Genomic DNA, 14,574 nt, shown 5'->3' on the forward strand with positions numbered 1-14,574 from the left:
AAATAATTTCCTCTCTTTTCCAGGTGCATTGACATCCTGGAACTGTCGGAGCGCACTGACCTGATGAAGTTTCATTACCACACTCTGAAACTGTATGGTTCTGTCTGCGCTTTGGGCAACAACCGCGTCGCACACGCCCTCTGCAGCCATGTGGACGAATCGCAGCTCTTTTACGCCATCGAGAACACCTACCTGCCCGGCCCCATCCGCAGCGGATATTACGACCTGCTCATCTCCATGCACCTCGAATCCGCCAAGCGTAACCGTCTCATGACCAATAAAGAGTTTATTGTGCCCATGACGGATGAGACGCGTAGCATCACCCTCTATTCAGATGCTGAGAAGGCCCATGCGCTACCTGGGGTCGGGCTCACCACCTGTCTGCGCCCCAAACTTCACTTCGCCCCAACTGGGTTTGTGGGCACTAATGCAGACATCTACACCCTCAGCCCCATCCTACCTCTACAGGTAGGTGGAGGAAATGTGATTGAGGCCAGGGTTATTATAGTTAAAGGCACAATGTGTAATTTTCGCCACTAGAGGTCGCTTATTATAAACAAAGGCGTGGTACTGTGTTGAGCTATATAACAATGATTAGTTTTCTGTCGATGAATGTATTCAAACAGTTGCTCACCTGTCTAATAAGACACATAATATATTAAAGCATCTTTGGTGTTTCCACAGTTTTTATAAATTAAAAAAAAATTGATGCTAACACAGGTATGATGTCATTGATAGGTGACACAAGGACACAGTCTGTGTCCTGGTTAAAATTCTCTGGATTTAAACATTCTTGGAAACATTTGGGATAATGCAAGTAGCTAAATAAGCAGCTAATTATATATATTTTAGCTGCTTGCTAATTATATATTAGCAAGCAGCTAAATATATAACATTGTTCTAGTGTTTTTTTGATATTGTAATCCAAAAATCTTACATATTGTGCGGCCTTTACTTAAAACTATAATTACAACTAAAACCATAAAAAAAAAAAATTTTGTTATGCGAAATGAATGTTAACTGAAACTAAATAAAATATTAAAAAACTTAAACTTATTTTATTTCAGCTAGTTGCCAAGTCAACATTTCTTATTTTTATTTAGTTTAATTTGATGTACTAAAAAATTTAAACTAAAACTGAAATAAAAATTAACTAATTTTATTGACACAATTTTATGTAAAAAAAAAAACAAAAACTAAAAAAAATTGACTAAATTACCAGAACTTTAAATTTGCAAATTCAAAAAAAAAAAAGAAATGATAAAAAACTAATTCAAAATATAAAATAAACTATAATAGGATCTCTATGATACTAAAATAAGAATACTGACACAAAATTGGCATTTTTATTGTTGTTGACTTCTTTTTCTGTACTTTAGATGCTTAAGGACCATGCCCTCAGCATGCTTACCGAAGCCGTGCAGGATGGTGGGCAGGCCATGCGGGATCCTGTAGGGGGCAGCGTTGAGTTCCACTTCGTGCCCATCCTAAAGCTCATCAGCACTTTGCTCATAATGGGCGTGTTTGACGACAACGACGTCAAGCACATCCTAAAGCTGATCGAACCATCTGTCTTCAGTGATGGAGAGAGCCACGCTGAAGAACTGGAGGCCGCCAAAATTGGAGATGCTGAACAACAGCTGGTCAGCAAAGAGGAAGGAGTGGAGGTAAAAGAGAAAGAGGAACACATAGAGGGTGAAAATGAGGGAGAACTGTTGGATGAAGGAATGGGAGAGGAAGATGAAGAAGAGCTTGAGGAAGAGGAGGATGAGCTTGAACCTGAGGAGGAAGAGGAATATGAAGAGCAGGCAGAAAAAGAAGGGAAGGAGGATGAACATGCTGCAGAAAAAATGGACAGAGAGAAAACAACAGATGGAGAAGCTGAGAAAGAAACTGGTGCGGCTGAGGCAGAAGTGAAGGAAGAGGAGGATGTGGGAGAGGGACTGCTGCACATGAAGCTTCCTGAGTCTGTTAAACTTCAGGTGAAGTAATGCTGATCGAAGACTTTCATATGTTAGTAGCTCTTTTAGACTTTTTGTCTCACTTTTTGTCTTCCTCATCCTTAGATGTGTACCCTCCTGCAATATTTTTGCGACTGTGAGCTGCGTCACAGAGTGGAAGCCATCATCGCTTTCTCAGACAAGTTTGTCAACCAGGTGCAGACCAATCAGAGACAGCGATATAATGAGCTCATGCAGGCCTTTACGATGAGTGCTGCAGAAACAGCTCGCAAGACCCGCGAATTCCGCTCCCCTCCACAGGAACAGGTACCGTACAGCCTGGAGATAAAATACTGATATTTTATTCACTGTAATCTAATTGAAATGAATACTTTTATTCAGCAAGGATGCATTAAATTGATGAAAAATTACAGTAAATACATTTATAATGTTACAAAAGATTTATATTACAAATAAATGCTGTTCTTTTGAACTTTCTGTTCATTACAGAATCCTGGGGAAAAAATCCCCTGGTTTTAAAAAATATTAAGCAGCACAACTGTTTTCAGTATTGATAATAATTAGAAATGTTTCTGGAGCACCAGATCAGCGTATTAGAATGGATCATATGGATCATATGACACTGAAGACTGGGGTAATGATGCTGAAAGTTCAGCTTTGCCATCACAGGAATAAATTATATTTTAAAATATATTCAAATAAAAAATGGTTATTTTAAATTGTAATAATATTTCACAATATGACTGTTTTTACTGTATTTTTTTCTCCAATAAATGCAGCCTTTTTTGGACTTCTTTCAAAAACCTTAAAAAGTTGACTCTAAACATTTCAACAGTAGTGTATATAAGAGTTATATAATAATAATAATAATAATAATGATAATAATAAATATTTATTAAAAGTTATAATAAATATAATTATTAATTGTTTTAATATATAAAATTATTGTGATTTGAATTTTTTTTTACACTCTGTATATTCAGGTGAACATGTTGATGAACTTTAAGAATTGTCCAGATGAGGAAGATTGCTGCCCCGTTCCTGAGGATGTCCGCAATGACCTTCTGACATTTCACCATGACCTTTTGGCTCACTGTGGTTGGTTTAACTGCACAAACTAAACTCTTTTATTGAACATACTGTCGCTGTTTAAAACAAAGACCAGTATTGTTACATTCCATGTTTATTCCTATTAGATTCACTGTTCTCAAACATAATGTAAGGGAGTCACATGGATTCTCCTTCTCTGTCATAGGTGTGCATATTGAAGAGGAGGAGCAGGAAGAGGCGGTGGACACCTCTCTTCGTGGGCGCCTCTTGAGATTGGTGCAGAAAGTTAAGAGCTTACGAAAGAAGCCGGAGGCTGAGCCTGAACCTGAAGAAGACAAAAAACCCAGTAAAAGATGTTGTTTTTCACTTCATATTAGACTCCACTGTCCCATCTTGTTTTCCATACCATAATTACATGAATGTCTGCTCTTGTGACACAGGTACTCTGCAGGAGTTGATCTCTCACACCATGATCCATTGGGCTCAGGAATCTTTCATTCAGAACCCTGAGCTGGTGAGGCTCATGTTCAGTCTGCTACACCGGCAGTATGATGCCCTGGGTGAGCTGATCCGAGCGTTGCCCAAAGCCTACACTATCAACGCTGTGTCTGTGCAAGACACTATGGAGCTACTGGAGTGTCTGGGGCAGATCCGATCCCTGCTTATCGTTCAGATGGGGCCAGAAGAGGAGAGACTGATGATCCAGAGTATCGGGTGAGTGCATGATCGCACACTAAAAAAGTCCTTCAACTTAAGTAACAGCAACTGCAATAGATACACAGTCAGAAATTTCCAACACTGTGGAGTTGCAAACATCCTTTGTTTCTCTTTCAGAAATATTATGAGTAACAGGGTATTCTACCAGCACCCCAACCTGATGAGAGCTTTGGGAATGCATGAGACCGTCATGGAGGTTATGGTGAACGTACTTGGAGGTGGAGATTCAAAGGTACGCCGTTTATATTTTTAACACATTTTTATGCGATGTTCAAACATTTGAATAACCAGTTGCTTTGAAAGATTTAATTTGATTCTCATTTGCTCTGGGCAGGAGATCAGATTCCCTCGAATGGTGACCAACTGCTGTCGTTTCCTGTGTTATTTCTGTCGTATCAGCAGACAGAATCAGCGCTCAATGTTCGATCATCTGGGCTACCTCCTGCAGAACAGTGGGATTGGGCTGGGTAAAGCCTGATTCTTAAAGAAACCAACTTTCAGTTTTTAATAATTTTCATCTCTAGTATGTACATTTATTTTTTAGCCTAGTTAAAATTAAAGTAAATGTAATTTAAACTCAGCTATAAATGTATATTATTTAGTGTTGTATCAGTCAACCAGTGATCACTGTTTCAGGAATGCGTGGCTCTACTCCTCTTGATGTTGCCGCTGCATCCTGTATCGATAACAACGAACTTGCTCTGGCTCTTCAAGAGCAAGACCTGGAGATGGTGCGTCATCCTAAAGTACAGATGGAAATCTTTGAGACCAGTTTTAGTGGCTCCCAAAAAAATCTTTTTGTCTCTCTGTTTGTGCAGGTGGTGAAGTATCTGGCTGGTTGTGGCCTGCAGAGCTGCCCCATGCTCTTATCAAAAGGTTACCCAGATATTGGGTGGAATCCATGTGGAGGAGAGAAGTATCTGGATTTCCTGCGCTTTGCTGTATTTGTTAATGGTTTGTATTTATGATGTGATTATGATTGTGTTTAACTGGACAAAGGAAATTCTAAAGGTATTATACATAAAATACTGTATAGTCTGGTGTTTGTTAGTGTGCGAAGTACAAAGAATGTTGTAAAATAAATAATGATTTAAAGTATAGCTATGATAGATCAAAACAGACACTATTTAATACTTACATTAAATTAAAAATTTAAAGTTTTGTAAAATGCTCTGCTTTCAGGAGAGAGCGTGGAGGAGAATGCTAATGTGGTGGTCCGGCTGCTGATCAGGAGGCCTGAGTGTTTTGGTCCTGCGCTGAGAGGAGAAGGGGGCAATGGTCTGCTTGCTGCCATTGAAGAAGCCATTAAGATCTCAGAGGATCCTGCAAGAGATGGACCCACTGTTAAAAAAGATAGACGCTTCCCGATGTAAGTGCAAAGCATCTCTGTACTAGATTACCTTCTGGTATATTAAAGACATTTTATCCTGATAAAGTCTTTGGAATATCCTATTGTGTTTTTTAGTGTTTCTTGTTCATGTTTTGTCAGGTTTGGTGGTGAGGAGCAGCACGAGGAGAACAGAGTTCACCTGGGAAATGCCATCATGTCCTTTTATTCAGCTCTTATTGATTTGCTGGGACGCTGCGCTCCTGAAATGCATGTAAGTGTGTTTGTACTGTATGTAACAGCTTGAGTGGTATTCAGTGAGATCTGACTTGATTGAACATCTTACACTTCCTGTCTGTTTGTATAGTTGATCCAGGCTGGTAAAGGCGAGGCTTTGAGAATCAGGGCCATTCTTAGATCTCTTGTGCCCATTGAGGATCTGGTTGGTGTGATCAGCTTGCCAGTCCAGATACCTGCTTTTGGAAAAGGTAATAATAAGTAAAGAGTTTGTAGATGGAAGCTTAAATCTTTACCTTTCTCACACTTCCTGTCTTATTGCGCTCAATATATTTCAGATAACAGCGTCATTGAGCCAAAGATGTCTGCTAGTTTCGTGCCTGATCATAAAGCACCAATGGTCCTGTTCCTGGACAGAGTTTACGGCATTGACAACCAGGACTTCCTGTTGCATGTACTGGAAGTGGGCTTCCTGCCTGACATGAGAGCAGCAGCTTCCTTAGACACAGTAAGATGCCTGCTGTATCATACTTTACTAACAAAAATGCTGCCTGTGACTGCATTCAAATGATGGTGCTCACATGGGAAATGTGGGTTCAAGTCTAGCTTGCAACATTTCCTTGTTCTCTTTACATAACTATCTGCAGTACTGTCATAATTATTATCCTGTTCTTTCTCTAAGGCTGCATTCAGCACTACAGAAATGGCCCTGGCTCTGAACCGTTACCTGTGCTCCGCTGTGCTTCCTCTCATCACTAAATGTGCTCCTTTGTTCGCCGGGACGGACCACCGTGCCATCATGATCGACTCTATGCTTCACACAATCTACAGGCTGTCCCGAGGACGCTCTCTTACTAAAGCTCAGAGAGATGTCATTGAGGAATGCCTCATGTCTTTATGCAGGTAAGTATTGTGCACAGTGTTAGGTTTAATGTAAAGTAAGGGATTATTCTTAATTTTTCTGTAATTTAATTACAGTTAATTCTGATGTAATTGCATCAAACACTGTATAGACTAGAACAATTCTATATAAAACAGTAGTGGATTTAACATCAAAATTCAACATCTAATGTTAAAATGTATGTTTGTAATGTAACCTTCTCCCTTTAAATAAGAACAAGAATAAATTCAAGAATAATTTATGCAATTTTATATTAATTATTTAAAATAATTAAAAAAGCAGTTTCATGTCTATCCTTAAATTATTCAACTGGTCAAGGTTGAACAATGGAATTATAAAACCAATAAGTAATGTAGTGCAATACAGTGTTTCCCACAGGATTTTGTGAGACTGTAGTGGGTGGACATCGGTTCCTCTAGGGGGGTCCGGCGGCATGCCCCCCGGAGGAAAATTTTGTACATTTTAAATTTAAATGCATGAATCTAGTGCATTCTAAGAGCAAAATTAAGTGACTAGATCAATGAAGAAATTTGTTCTCTTGTAAACAATTTTGTGCTCTAAAAGTAATTTATTTATTGCTGATGGTTGGGCACATTAGTCATGTACACAACATATAGTAGGCTAAATGAGAGTTCGTAAGTGGTCAAACATGTAGAGTACACATTTAAACCATTAAAAATATGTAGCAAAAGAGGTTACCTTTGTTGAATTAATTTATTAGTGGGAGCCTGTGACTGTATTTGTGGAACTAATGGTCACTCTTTGATTTGTTAACCAATCCAGAATGCACTAAACACACTACTTCATTATAGATAAAAATAAAAATAAAAATATATAATCATAAGCTGACCAATAAATAAATAAGTAAACTAGGTGAGTATATAATTCAGCAGCAAAAAGTATTCTAGCCTAATTCTTGGAAGAAAAAAAAAAAGCTATGGAATGGCTTTAGATGACTTTGAATATAGTGCACGAAAACTTAATTGGTGCTAGTCTACTTATTTTGCTCTATGACTCCCACTTTTGCCATATAAAGGAGCGCAATTATCAGACAGTAATTTAAATATCGCGTCATATCGTATTCATATTTTGAGACTGTGGCGGGACCAATTAGAATGTGGCGGGCCGCCACAGTCTAGTCAATGTATGGGAAACACTGCAATACATTTGAGAGAGAGTAATTAGTACAGTAATCTAATTACACTGTTGAAGATGTAATTAGTAGCTAGTAATTAATTACTTTTTAGAGTAACTTAGCCAACACTGATTGTGCATTATAACAAACGCCAATAAAACTGTATGCATTCAAAGCATTTAGCTTACCTGATGTCATTATTTTCATAATTTTACTGGTGATTCAACATGATATCCTTTTAATTTTTATGTGATATTTGTTTTACAGGTACCTACGTCCTTCTATGCTCCAGCACCTCCTCAGGCGGCTGGTATTTGACGTGCCGATTCTGAACGAGTATGCTAAAATGCCCCTTAAGGTATGGGATTATATCATTACACGTCAGTACAATGAATTTAAGCTGTTTGCCACAGTCATTTGTCTCATTATTTTGCAGCTGCTTACTAATCATTATGAGCGTTGTTGGAAATACTATTGTTTGCCCAATGGCTGGGCTAACTTTGGCGTATCATCAGAGGAAGAGCTTCATCTCACTCGTAAACTCTTCTGGGGAATTTTTGAATCTCTGGCTCACAAGGTGGGAATATCGCTGAGCTGTCTGAGAGAGTATGAGTGTTATTCTGCCCCCAAAATGCATTCAAATGACATAATAACATAATAAATAACTACTCTAATTTGTGTCCGCCAACAGAAATTTGATGCAGAACTTTTCAAAATCGCCATGCCTTGCATATGTGCGATTGCTGGAGCAATTCCTCCCGATTATGTGGACGCCAGCTACTCCTCCAAAACAGAGAAAAAGGCTTCTGTTGATGCTGAGGGCAACTTTGACCCCAAACCTGTTGATACCACTAAGTACATTTATTCTATTGTGTAGTGCGATTAATCAAATTGCCAAAAAGTCAAATATTTGATTACTTATGCTGTTGTAATTTTCTCTTTTTATAGCACTATCATTCCTGAGAAGCTGGATGGTTTCATTAATAGATATGCAGAATACACACATGACAGATGGGCTTTTGAAAAGGTATATATTATATTATTTGGGCTGCACTTTATTTTACAGTATGTACACTTTCAATGTACTTACAGTGTACTTACCCACAAAAGTACTGAGGGGTATCTATCTATCTATCTATCTATCTATCTATCTATCTATCTATCTATCTATCTATCTATCTGTCTATCTGTTTGCTTGTTTGTTTGTTTGTTTGTTTATTTGCATAAGAGTTTTACCAGTACCTTATAATCCACCAGATCCAAAACAACTGGACATTTGGTGAGGTGTTGGATGAAAACGCCAAGACTCATCCCATGCTCAGGCCTTACAAAACATTCTCTGAAAAGGTAACAGACATCATATAATATTACATTTTAACTCTCTCTCTCTCTCTCTCTCTCTCTCTCTCTCTCTCTCTCAGACTTCATAGTGCTATTTTGGTTATTGTAAGTGACTTATATCATATGTTCAAATTTATATTTTAATTAGGATAAAGAAATATACCGCTGGCCTATTAAAGAGTCCATCAAAGCCATGATTGCCTGGGAGTGGACATTGGACAAAGCCAGAGATGGAGATGACGAGAAAACAGAGAAGAAGACCGCTCGCAAGATCTCACAGACTGCTCAGGTATGGAAAAATGTATATTTAGATACTAACCAAATACTAGCTGCATACTGCTGCATCTAAAACTCTAAGCTAAGTTTTGTGACATTTGTTTCTCATGTTAAACAGCAAATTGCATATATTACTGATACTGCAAATATGAGTATGATATCATAATTCACGAATGCAGTGTTTTTACCATTTCTTTTCATAGGCGACCTATGACCCCAGTCATGGCTACAGCCCTCAGCCCATTGACATCTCAGGCATGACACTGTCCAGAGAGCTACAGGTACACAATGCTAATACACTAGATTGAAAGAAAGACAGCACAGTCCCATTTAGTTCAATATCACCAATATAACAGAAACCATCATGGCTAACAGCACACTACATTGTGTCTAGTCTATGGCAGAGCAGCTTGCTGAAAACTACCACAACACCTGGGGCCGCAAGAAGAAAATGGAGTTACAAGCAAAAGGTTAGCTTATCTCCAATGTCTGATCAACAAATAGCTTTTTTAATGATTTTCCTGTATTATTCTTATAGTTTGTATTTTTAGTTGCAGCTCATTTTAGTTTTTCAACATCTCTCTTGATGTGTTTGTATTTAGGTGGAGGAACACACCCTTTGCTTGTGCCTTACGACACACTGACGGCTAAAGAAAAGGCACGAGATAGAGAGAAAGCATACGAGCTGCTCAAGTTTCTGCAGCTCAATGGATATGCTGTGACAAGGTACAGGAGCCACTGAAACCCATTATATACTCCAAAATAATGTGATTGCTATATTCTATAATTCTTTCCTGTAGCTCAGTGGTTAGAGCATGGCACTAGCAATGCCAAGGTCATGGGTTCGATCCCAGGGATTGCACATACTCAGATACAAATGTATAGTAAAATGCAATGTAAGTCACTTTGGATAAAAGCGTCTGCCAAATGCATAAATGTAAATGTATTCTGATTGTCTAAAATCTCTCTGTCCAGGGGGCTCAAAGATATGGAAAGTGACATTTCATCTATTGAGAAGCGTTTTGCATATGGCTTCCTACAGAAGCTGCTGAAGTGGATGGACATTGCCCAGGAGTTCATAGCACATCTTGGTACAGCTGCATTCATTTGTATTGCATGAATTTATGGATGAACTGAGATGAACTCAATTTCTTGTGACATCTGTGTTTACAGAGGCAGTTGTCAGCAGTGGGCGTGTGGAAAAGTCACCGCACGAACAAGAGATTAAGTTCTTTGCCAAGGTGCTCTATACGTCCAAGAAATCTTTCAGCATTTAATGTTAGCATAGAACTGCAAATAATGTGTGTGAAATATTCCTGTCCTCCTCAGATTCTTCTGCCTTTGATAAATCAGTATTTTAAAAACCACTGCCTCTACTTCCTCTCCACGCCGGCCAAAATCCTAGGCAGTGGCGGACACGCCTCAAATAAGGAAAAAGAGATGATTGCAAGGTAACAACACAGACACTTAACAGTCCAATGTGATGTTAAAGCCAAATACAAGATTTTTTCACATTACATTTTTTAAAACTTTTTATTTTACTCTATTCCTCTTGCTGCATTCTTTTCCCTCTTTCTCTCACATTCATTCTTATGTTTCTTTGATTTCCTTTAATTTGGTATCAGTATCTTCTGTAAGATGTCTGCCCTGGTGCGACACAGAGTGTTTCTCTTTGGTAAGATGTACTCTGCTGTCCTCCATCACCTTTCCTTTTTTGCTTTCTTATTACTTTGATTTCAAGTTGTTTTTCCTTTCTTTTGTGTGTTTCTCTCCATCAACTAAATCAGTAGAGCATCTAATGTGCTTTACCTCAGTGTTTATGGTTCCAAAAAAAGCTGAATATATATCCTTGATGTAATACCATCTGTATGTGATACATAGGTACGGATGCACCTGCTATTGTCAACTGCCTTCATATCCTTGCACGCTCACTTGATGCCAGGTAAGTCATTGAAATGAATTGTCAATCAGAATAGATAACAGTTGTGTCACAGTTGTATGTTGTATCTCACATGTGTCAAACTCCACTCCTGGAGGGCTACTGTCCTGCAGAGTGTAGCTCCAAACGGCTCCAAAACACCTGCCTGGATGTTTCTAGTAATCCTGAAGACCTTGGCTTTGTCCAAAATCGCCCCATGTACCCTTAAACAGGGCACTGTTTTGGGGACAGCCATTTGTAGGGGTGTCCGAAACCATAGTGAACGTGATCGAGTGCATTCATTTAATCCCATAATGCATCACAACAATGAGTGTACAACCAATGTACACTCAATGGCTTAAGAATACCCATAATATGCTGTGAGAATCATGTGCCGAATGAATTCCCGCATCTGACCAGAAGATGGCACCTTCAGGTTGATCATCCATTCATCTATTTTCCAAACCACTGGTCCAATGTGGCTACAGTGTAATATCATACAGGTTTAAATTCCTTTTCAATTGATTATTAAATTGTTTATCTAAGATTTATACATAGTTTCCATGACAGAGTTCAAGATAAATCTTACTAATGGAGCTGCCAGTTTGCTAAGTTTAAATTATTAAACAGCAAGCACAAACTATGCAAAAGTGTCTGAATTCACTCCTCGTTTTCATTCACCCCCTCAAGTGAACTACATTAGAGGACTAATGTAGGGAATAGTGAATGGGGGTATAGGGGGTGATTTCGAACACAGCCCTTGATTAGGTGGATTGGAGCTAAACTCTGCTGGACAGTGGCCCTCCAGGAACTATCTAATTTTTGAAATTTCTCTGACTTTAACAGAACTGTGATGAAATCCGGGCCTGAGATCGTAAAAGCAGGGCTGCGTTCGTTCTTTGAGAGTGCAGCTGATGACATTGAAAAGATGGTGGAAAACCTCAAACTTGGCAAAGTGTCCAAAGGCAATCAGGTGCAACTTTAGCAATGCTAATTACGGCAATGTGTTTATTTCCTTCATTGTTTTTGCATGGCACAAATCAATCTGTGTCTTTTGTTTCTCAGCCAGTGAAAGGCGTGTCCCAGAATATTAACTACACCACAACAGCTCTGCTCCCTGTCCTCACTTCACTGTTTGACCATGTCGCTCAGCACCAATTTGGAGATGATGTTATGCGTAAGGACCTTTTATGAAAACTAAATTATCATACGTTCGTTTTAAAATGATATAGTTAAATTAACGTGCGTCTCTCTCTGTCTTGCTTCTATTAGTGGACGATTTGCAGATGTCCTGCTACCGTATCATGTGTAGCATCTACTCTCTTGGTACTGTAAAAACACCTCATGCAGAGAGGTTTGTATTTGTGTGTTTGTATTAGTGTATGTGATGTGACAGTGGGGTTGGGTTTTTTATGTTTTTCCTTTTTATTTGCATTAGACATAGACCAGCCCTTGGAGAATGTCTTGCTCATCTCGCTGCAGCCATGCCTGTGGCCTACCTGGAGCCCAATCTTAATGAGTATAATGCATTTTCAGTGTATACTACCAAGACACCCAGAGAAAGAGCTAGTAAGTAATATATTTTCAGCTACAGTAACACTACCGTTCAAAAAAAAGTATAAAATTATTTATAATGTTACAAACGGTTTCTAATTCAAATAAATTCTTTCCTTAAAGCAGTGCAACTGTTTTCAACACTGATAATGATAAGAAATGTCTCTTGAGCACCAAATTAGCATAGTAGAATGATTTCTAAAGGATCAAGTGACACTAAAGACTAGAGTAATGAAAATATATGTATTTATATAAAATACATGACATTTATTTTAAAGTGAATTTATATTTCACAATATTATGTTTTTATTTATAATCAGATTTATTATCAAGCAGCCTTGGTGAATATAAGGAACTTGCTCAAAAACATTCAAATATCTTACCGACACCAAACTTTGAACAGTAATGTATATAGTGTAAATTCTGCATTTGTTTCTGACTTTTATTATTCCATTTTCCCCATTTATCTACAGTCCTGGGCCTTCCAAGCAACGTCCATGAGCTGTGTTTGGACATTCCTGAGCTAGACATATTATTGAAAGAGATCGGAGACCTAGCTGAATCAGGGGCTCGCTACACTGAAATGCCCCATGTGATCGAGGTCACCCTGCCCATGCTGTGTAACTACCTACCCCGCTGGTGGGAGAGAGGAATGGAGAATTTTCCCGATTTGGAGGGTAAGCTGTGTACAGACGTCACCTCCGATCACCTCAACCAGCTCTTGGGAAGTATCATGAAAATTGTGGTCAACAACTTGGGAATTGATGAAGCTTCCTGGATGAAGAGGCTTGCGGGTATGAGATGATGTTATTCTCAAGTCTGGGTTTGTATTTTGCCCTGAACCTGATCTTCAACGTAATATCCTTGTCTCGATCCAGTGTTCTCCCAGCCCATTGTGAGCCGAGCCAAACCGGAGATGCTCAAATCCCATTTCATTCCCACCATGGAGAAGCTGAAGAAGCGTACGTCTAAAGTAGTGGCCGAGGAGGAGCACCTGCGTATGGAGGGGAAATCTGAGGGGGATGAGGAGGAAGGAACTATTAGAGATGAATTTGCAGTTCTCTGTAGAGACCTGTATGCTTTATACCCACTTCTCATCCGCTATGTGGATAACAACAGGTACTTTGTTGTAGATTAATTTTAATAAATTCATTTTTAGTTGTCTTGACATTTTAAATGTCACATGGGTTTTAGAGCAAGATGGCTGACGTGCCGTGACCCAGATGCAGAGGAACTGTTCCGAATGGTGGGCGAGGTCTTCATCTTCTGGTCCAAATCTCATGTAAGAGACAAATATCTATTTGAATGAAACTAAGAAAAACTCATCGCCTCTCACAGTATCAGTAGTCATGATAAACACATTGATTATAGCCACAGCATATGAGATTTTAACACAACAACCTACAATTCTGTGCAATAAAACTTCTCTTTTCATTCTCTCTATGCAGAACTTCAAGCGAGAGGAACAAAACTTTGTGGTGATGAATGAAATTAACAATATGTCCTTCCTCACTGCTGACAGTAAGAGCAAGATGAGCAAGGTGAGGCCCTACTGTCAATCTATGGGAGATATACTTTCATATTTGATCATATATTTCTTATTATTTGATTATCATGTGGCCAGAGTAGTGTTTCTTTTGTGTAAATTCTCATATATTTATATTAAAGGCACAATATGTAAGATTTTTGGATTAAAATATCCAAAAACCACTAGAACAGTGTTATACAGTATATTTTGTTTACTTGTGTATTTACATTATCCCAAATGTTTCCAAGAATGTTTAAATCCAGAGAAATAAGCAGTTTTAACCAGGACACGGACCTTGTGCATGTGTCGCCTATCAATGACATCATACCCGCTTTACCCTCAATTTCCGGTTTTATTTTGTAGAAACCATGGAAGCAAAAAAGACACTTTAATATACAAACCCGATTCTAAAAAAGTTGGGACACTGTACAAATTGTGAATAAAAACAGAATGCAATGATGTGGAAGTTTCAAATTTCAAGATTTTCTTCAGAATACAACATAAATGACATATCAAATGCTTAAACTGAGAAAATGTATCATTTGAAGGGAAAAATAAGTTGATTTTAAATTTCATGGCATCAACACATCTCAAAAAAGTTGGGACAAGGCCATGTTTACCACTCTGTG

The 14,574-nt window shown here is 38.5% G+C and overlaps 1 protein-coding gene across 1 annotated transcript in view; it reads left to right on the forward strand.

Moving 5' to 3' along the window:
- ryr1a (ryanodine receptor 1a (skeletal)) overlaps positions 1-14,574 on the forward strand; it is a 61,504-nt gene that overhangs the window by 21,251 nt on the left and 25,679 nt on the right. Inside the window, 37 exon segments of the mRNA XM_048180843.1 lie at positions 24-468; positions 1,380-1,982; positions 2,067-2,267; positions 2,945-3,059; positions 3,217-3,357; positions 3,452-3,725; positions 3,846-3,960; positions 4,063-4,195; positions 4,365-4,459; positions 4,547-4,682; positions 4,911-5,097; positions 5,218-5,329; positions 5,423-5,543; positions 5,631-5,800; positions 5,975-6,195; positions 7,596-7,686; positions 7,765-7,905; positions 8,020-8,183; positions 8,277-8,355; positions 8,586-8,675; positions 8,818-8,958; positions 9,149-9,226; positions 9,340-9,415; positions 9,548-9,671; positions 9,921-10,036; positions 10,119-10,186; positions 10,275-10,396; positions 10,571-10,620; positions 10,827-10,887; positions 11,710-11,836; positions 11,929-12,040; positions 12,136-12,217; positions 12,302-12,432; positions 12,891-13,211; positions 13,296-13,536; positions 13,612-13,699; positions 13,866-13,958. Of these exon segments, the coding sequence (XP_048036800.1) occupies positions 24-468; positions 1,380-1,982; positions 2,067-2,267; positions 2,945-3,059; positions 3,217-3,357; positions 3,452-3,725; positions 3,846-3,960; positions 4,063-4,195; positions 4,365-4,459; positions 4,547-4,682; positions 4,911-5,097; positions 5,218-5,329; positions 5,423-5,543; positions 5,631-5,800; positions 5,975-6,195; positions 7,596-7,686; positions 7,765-7,905; positions 8,020-8,183; positions 8,277-8,355; positions 8,586-8,675; positions 8,818-8,958; positions 9,149-9,226; positions 9,340-9,415; positions 9,548-9,671; positions 9,921-10,036; positions 10,119-10,186; positions 10,275-10,396; positions 10,571-10,620; positions 10,827-10,887; positions 11,710-11,836; positions 11,929-12,040; positions 12,136-12,217; positions 12,302-12,432; positions 12,891-13,211; positions 13,296-13,536; positions 13,612-13,699; positions 13,866-13,958 (5,665 nt within the window).

This window comes from Megalobrama amblycephala, linkage group LG2 (assembly GCF_018812025.1).
Source record: "Megalobrama amblycephala isolate DHTTF-2021 linkage group LG2, ASM1881202v1, whole genome shotgun sequence".
In the NCBI taxonomy this organism is placed as follows: domain Eukaryota; kingdom Metazoa; phylum Chordata; class Actinopteri; order Cypriniformes; family Xenocyprididae; genus Megalobrama; species Megalobrama amblycephala.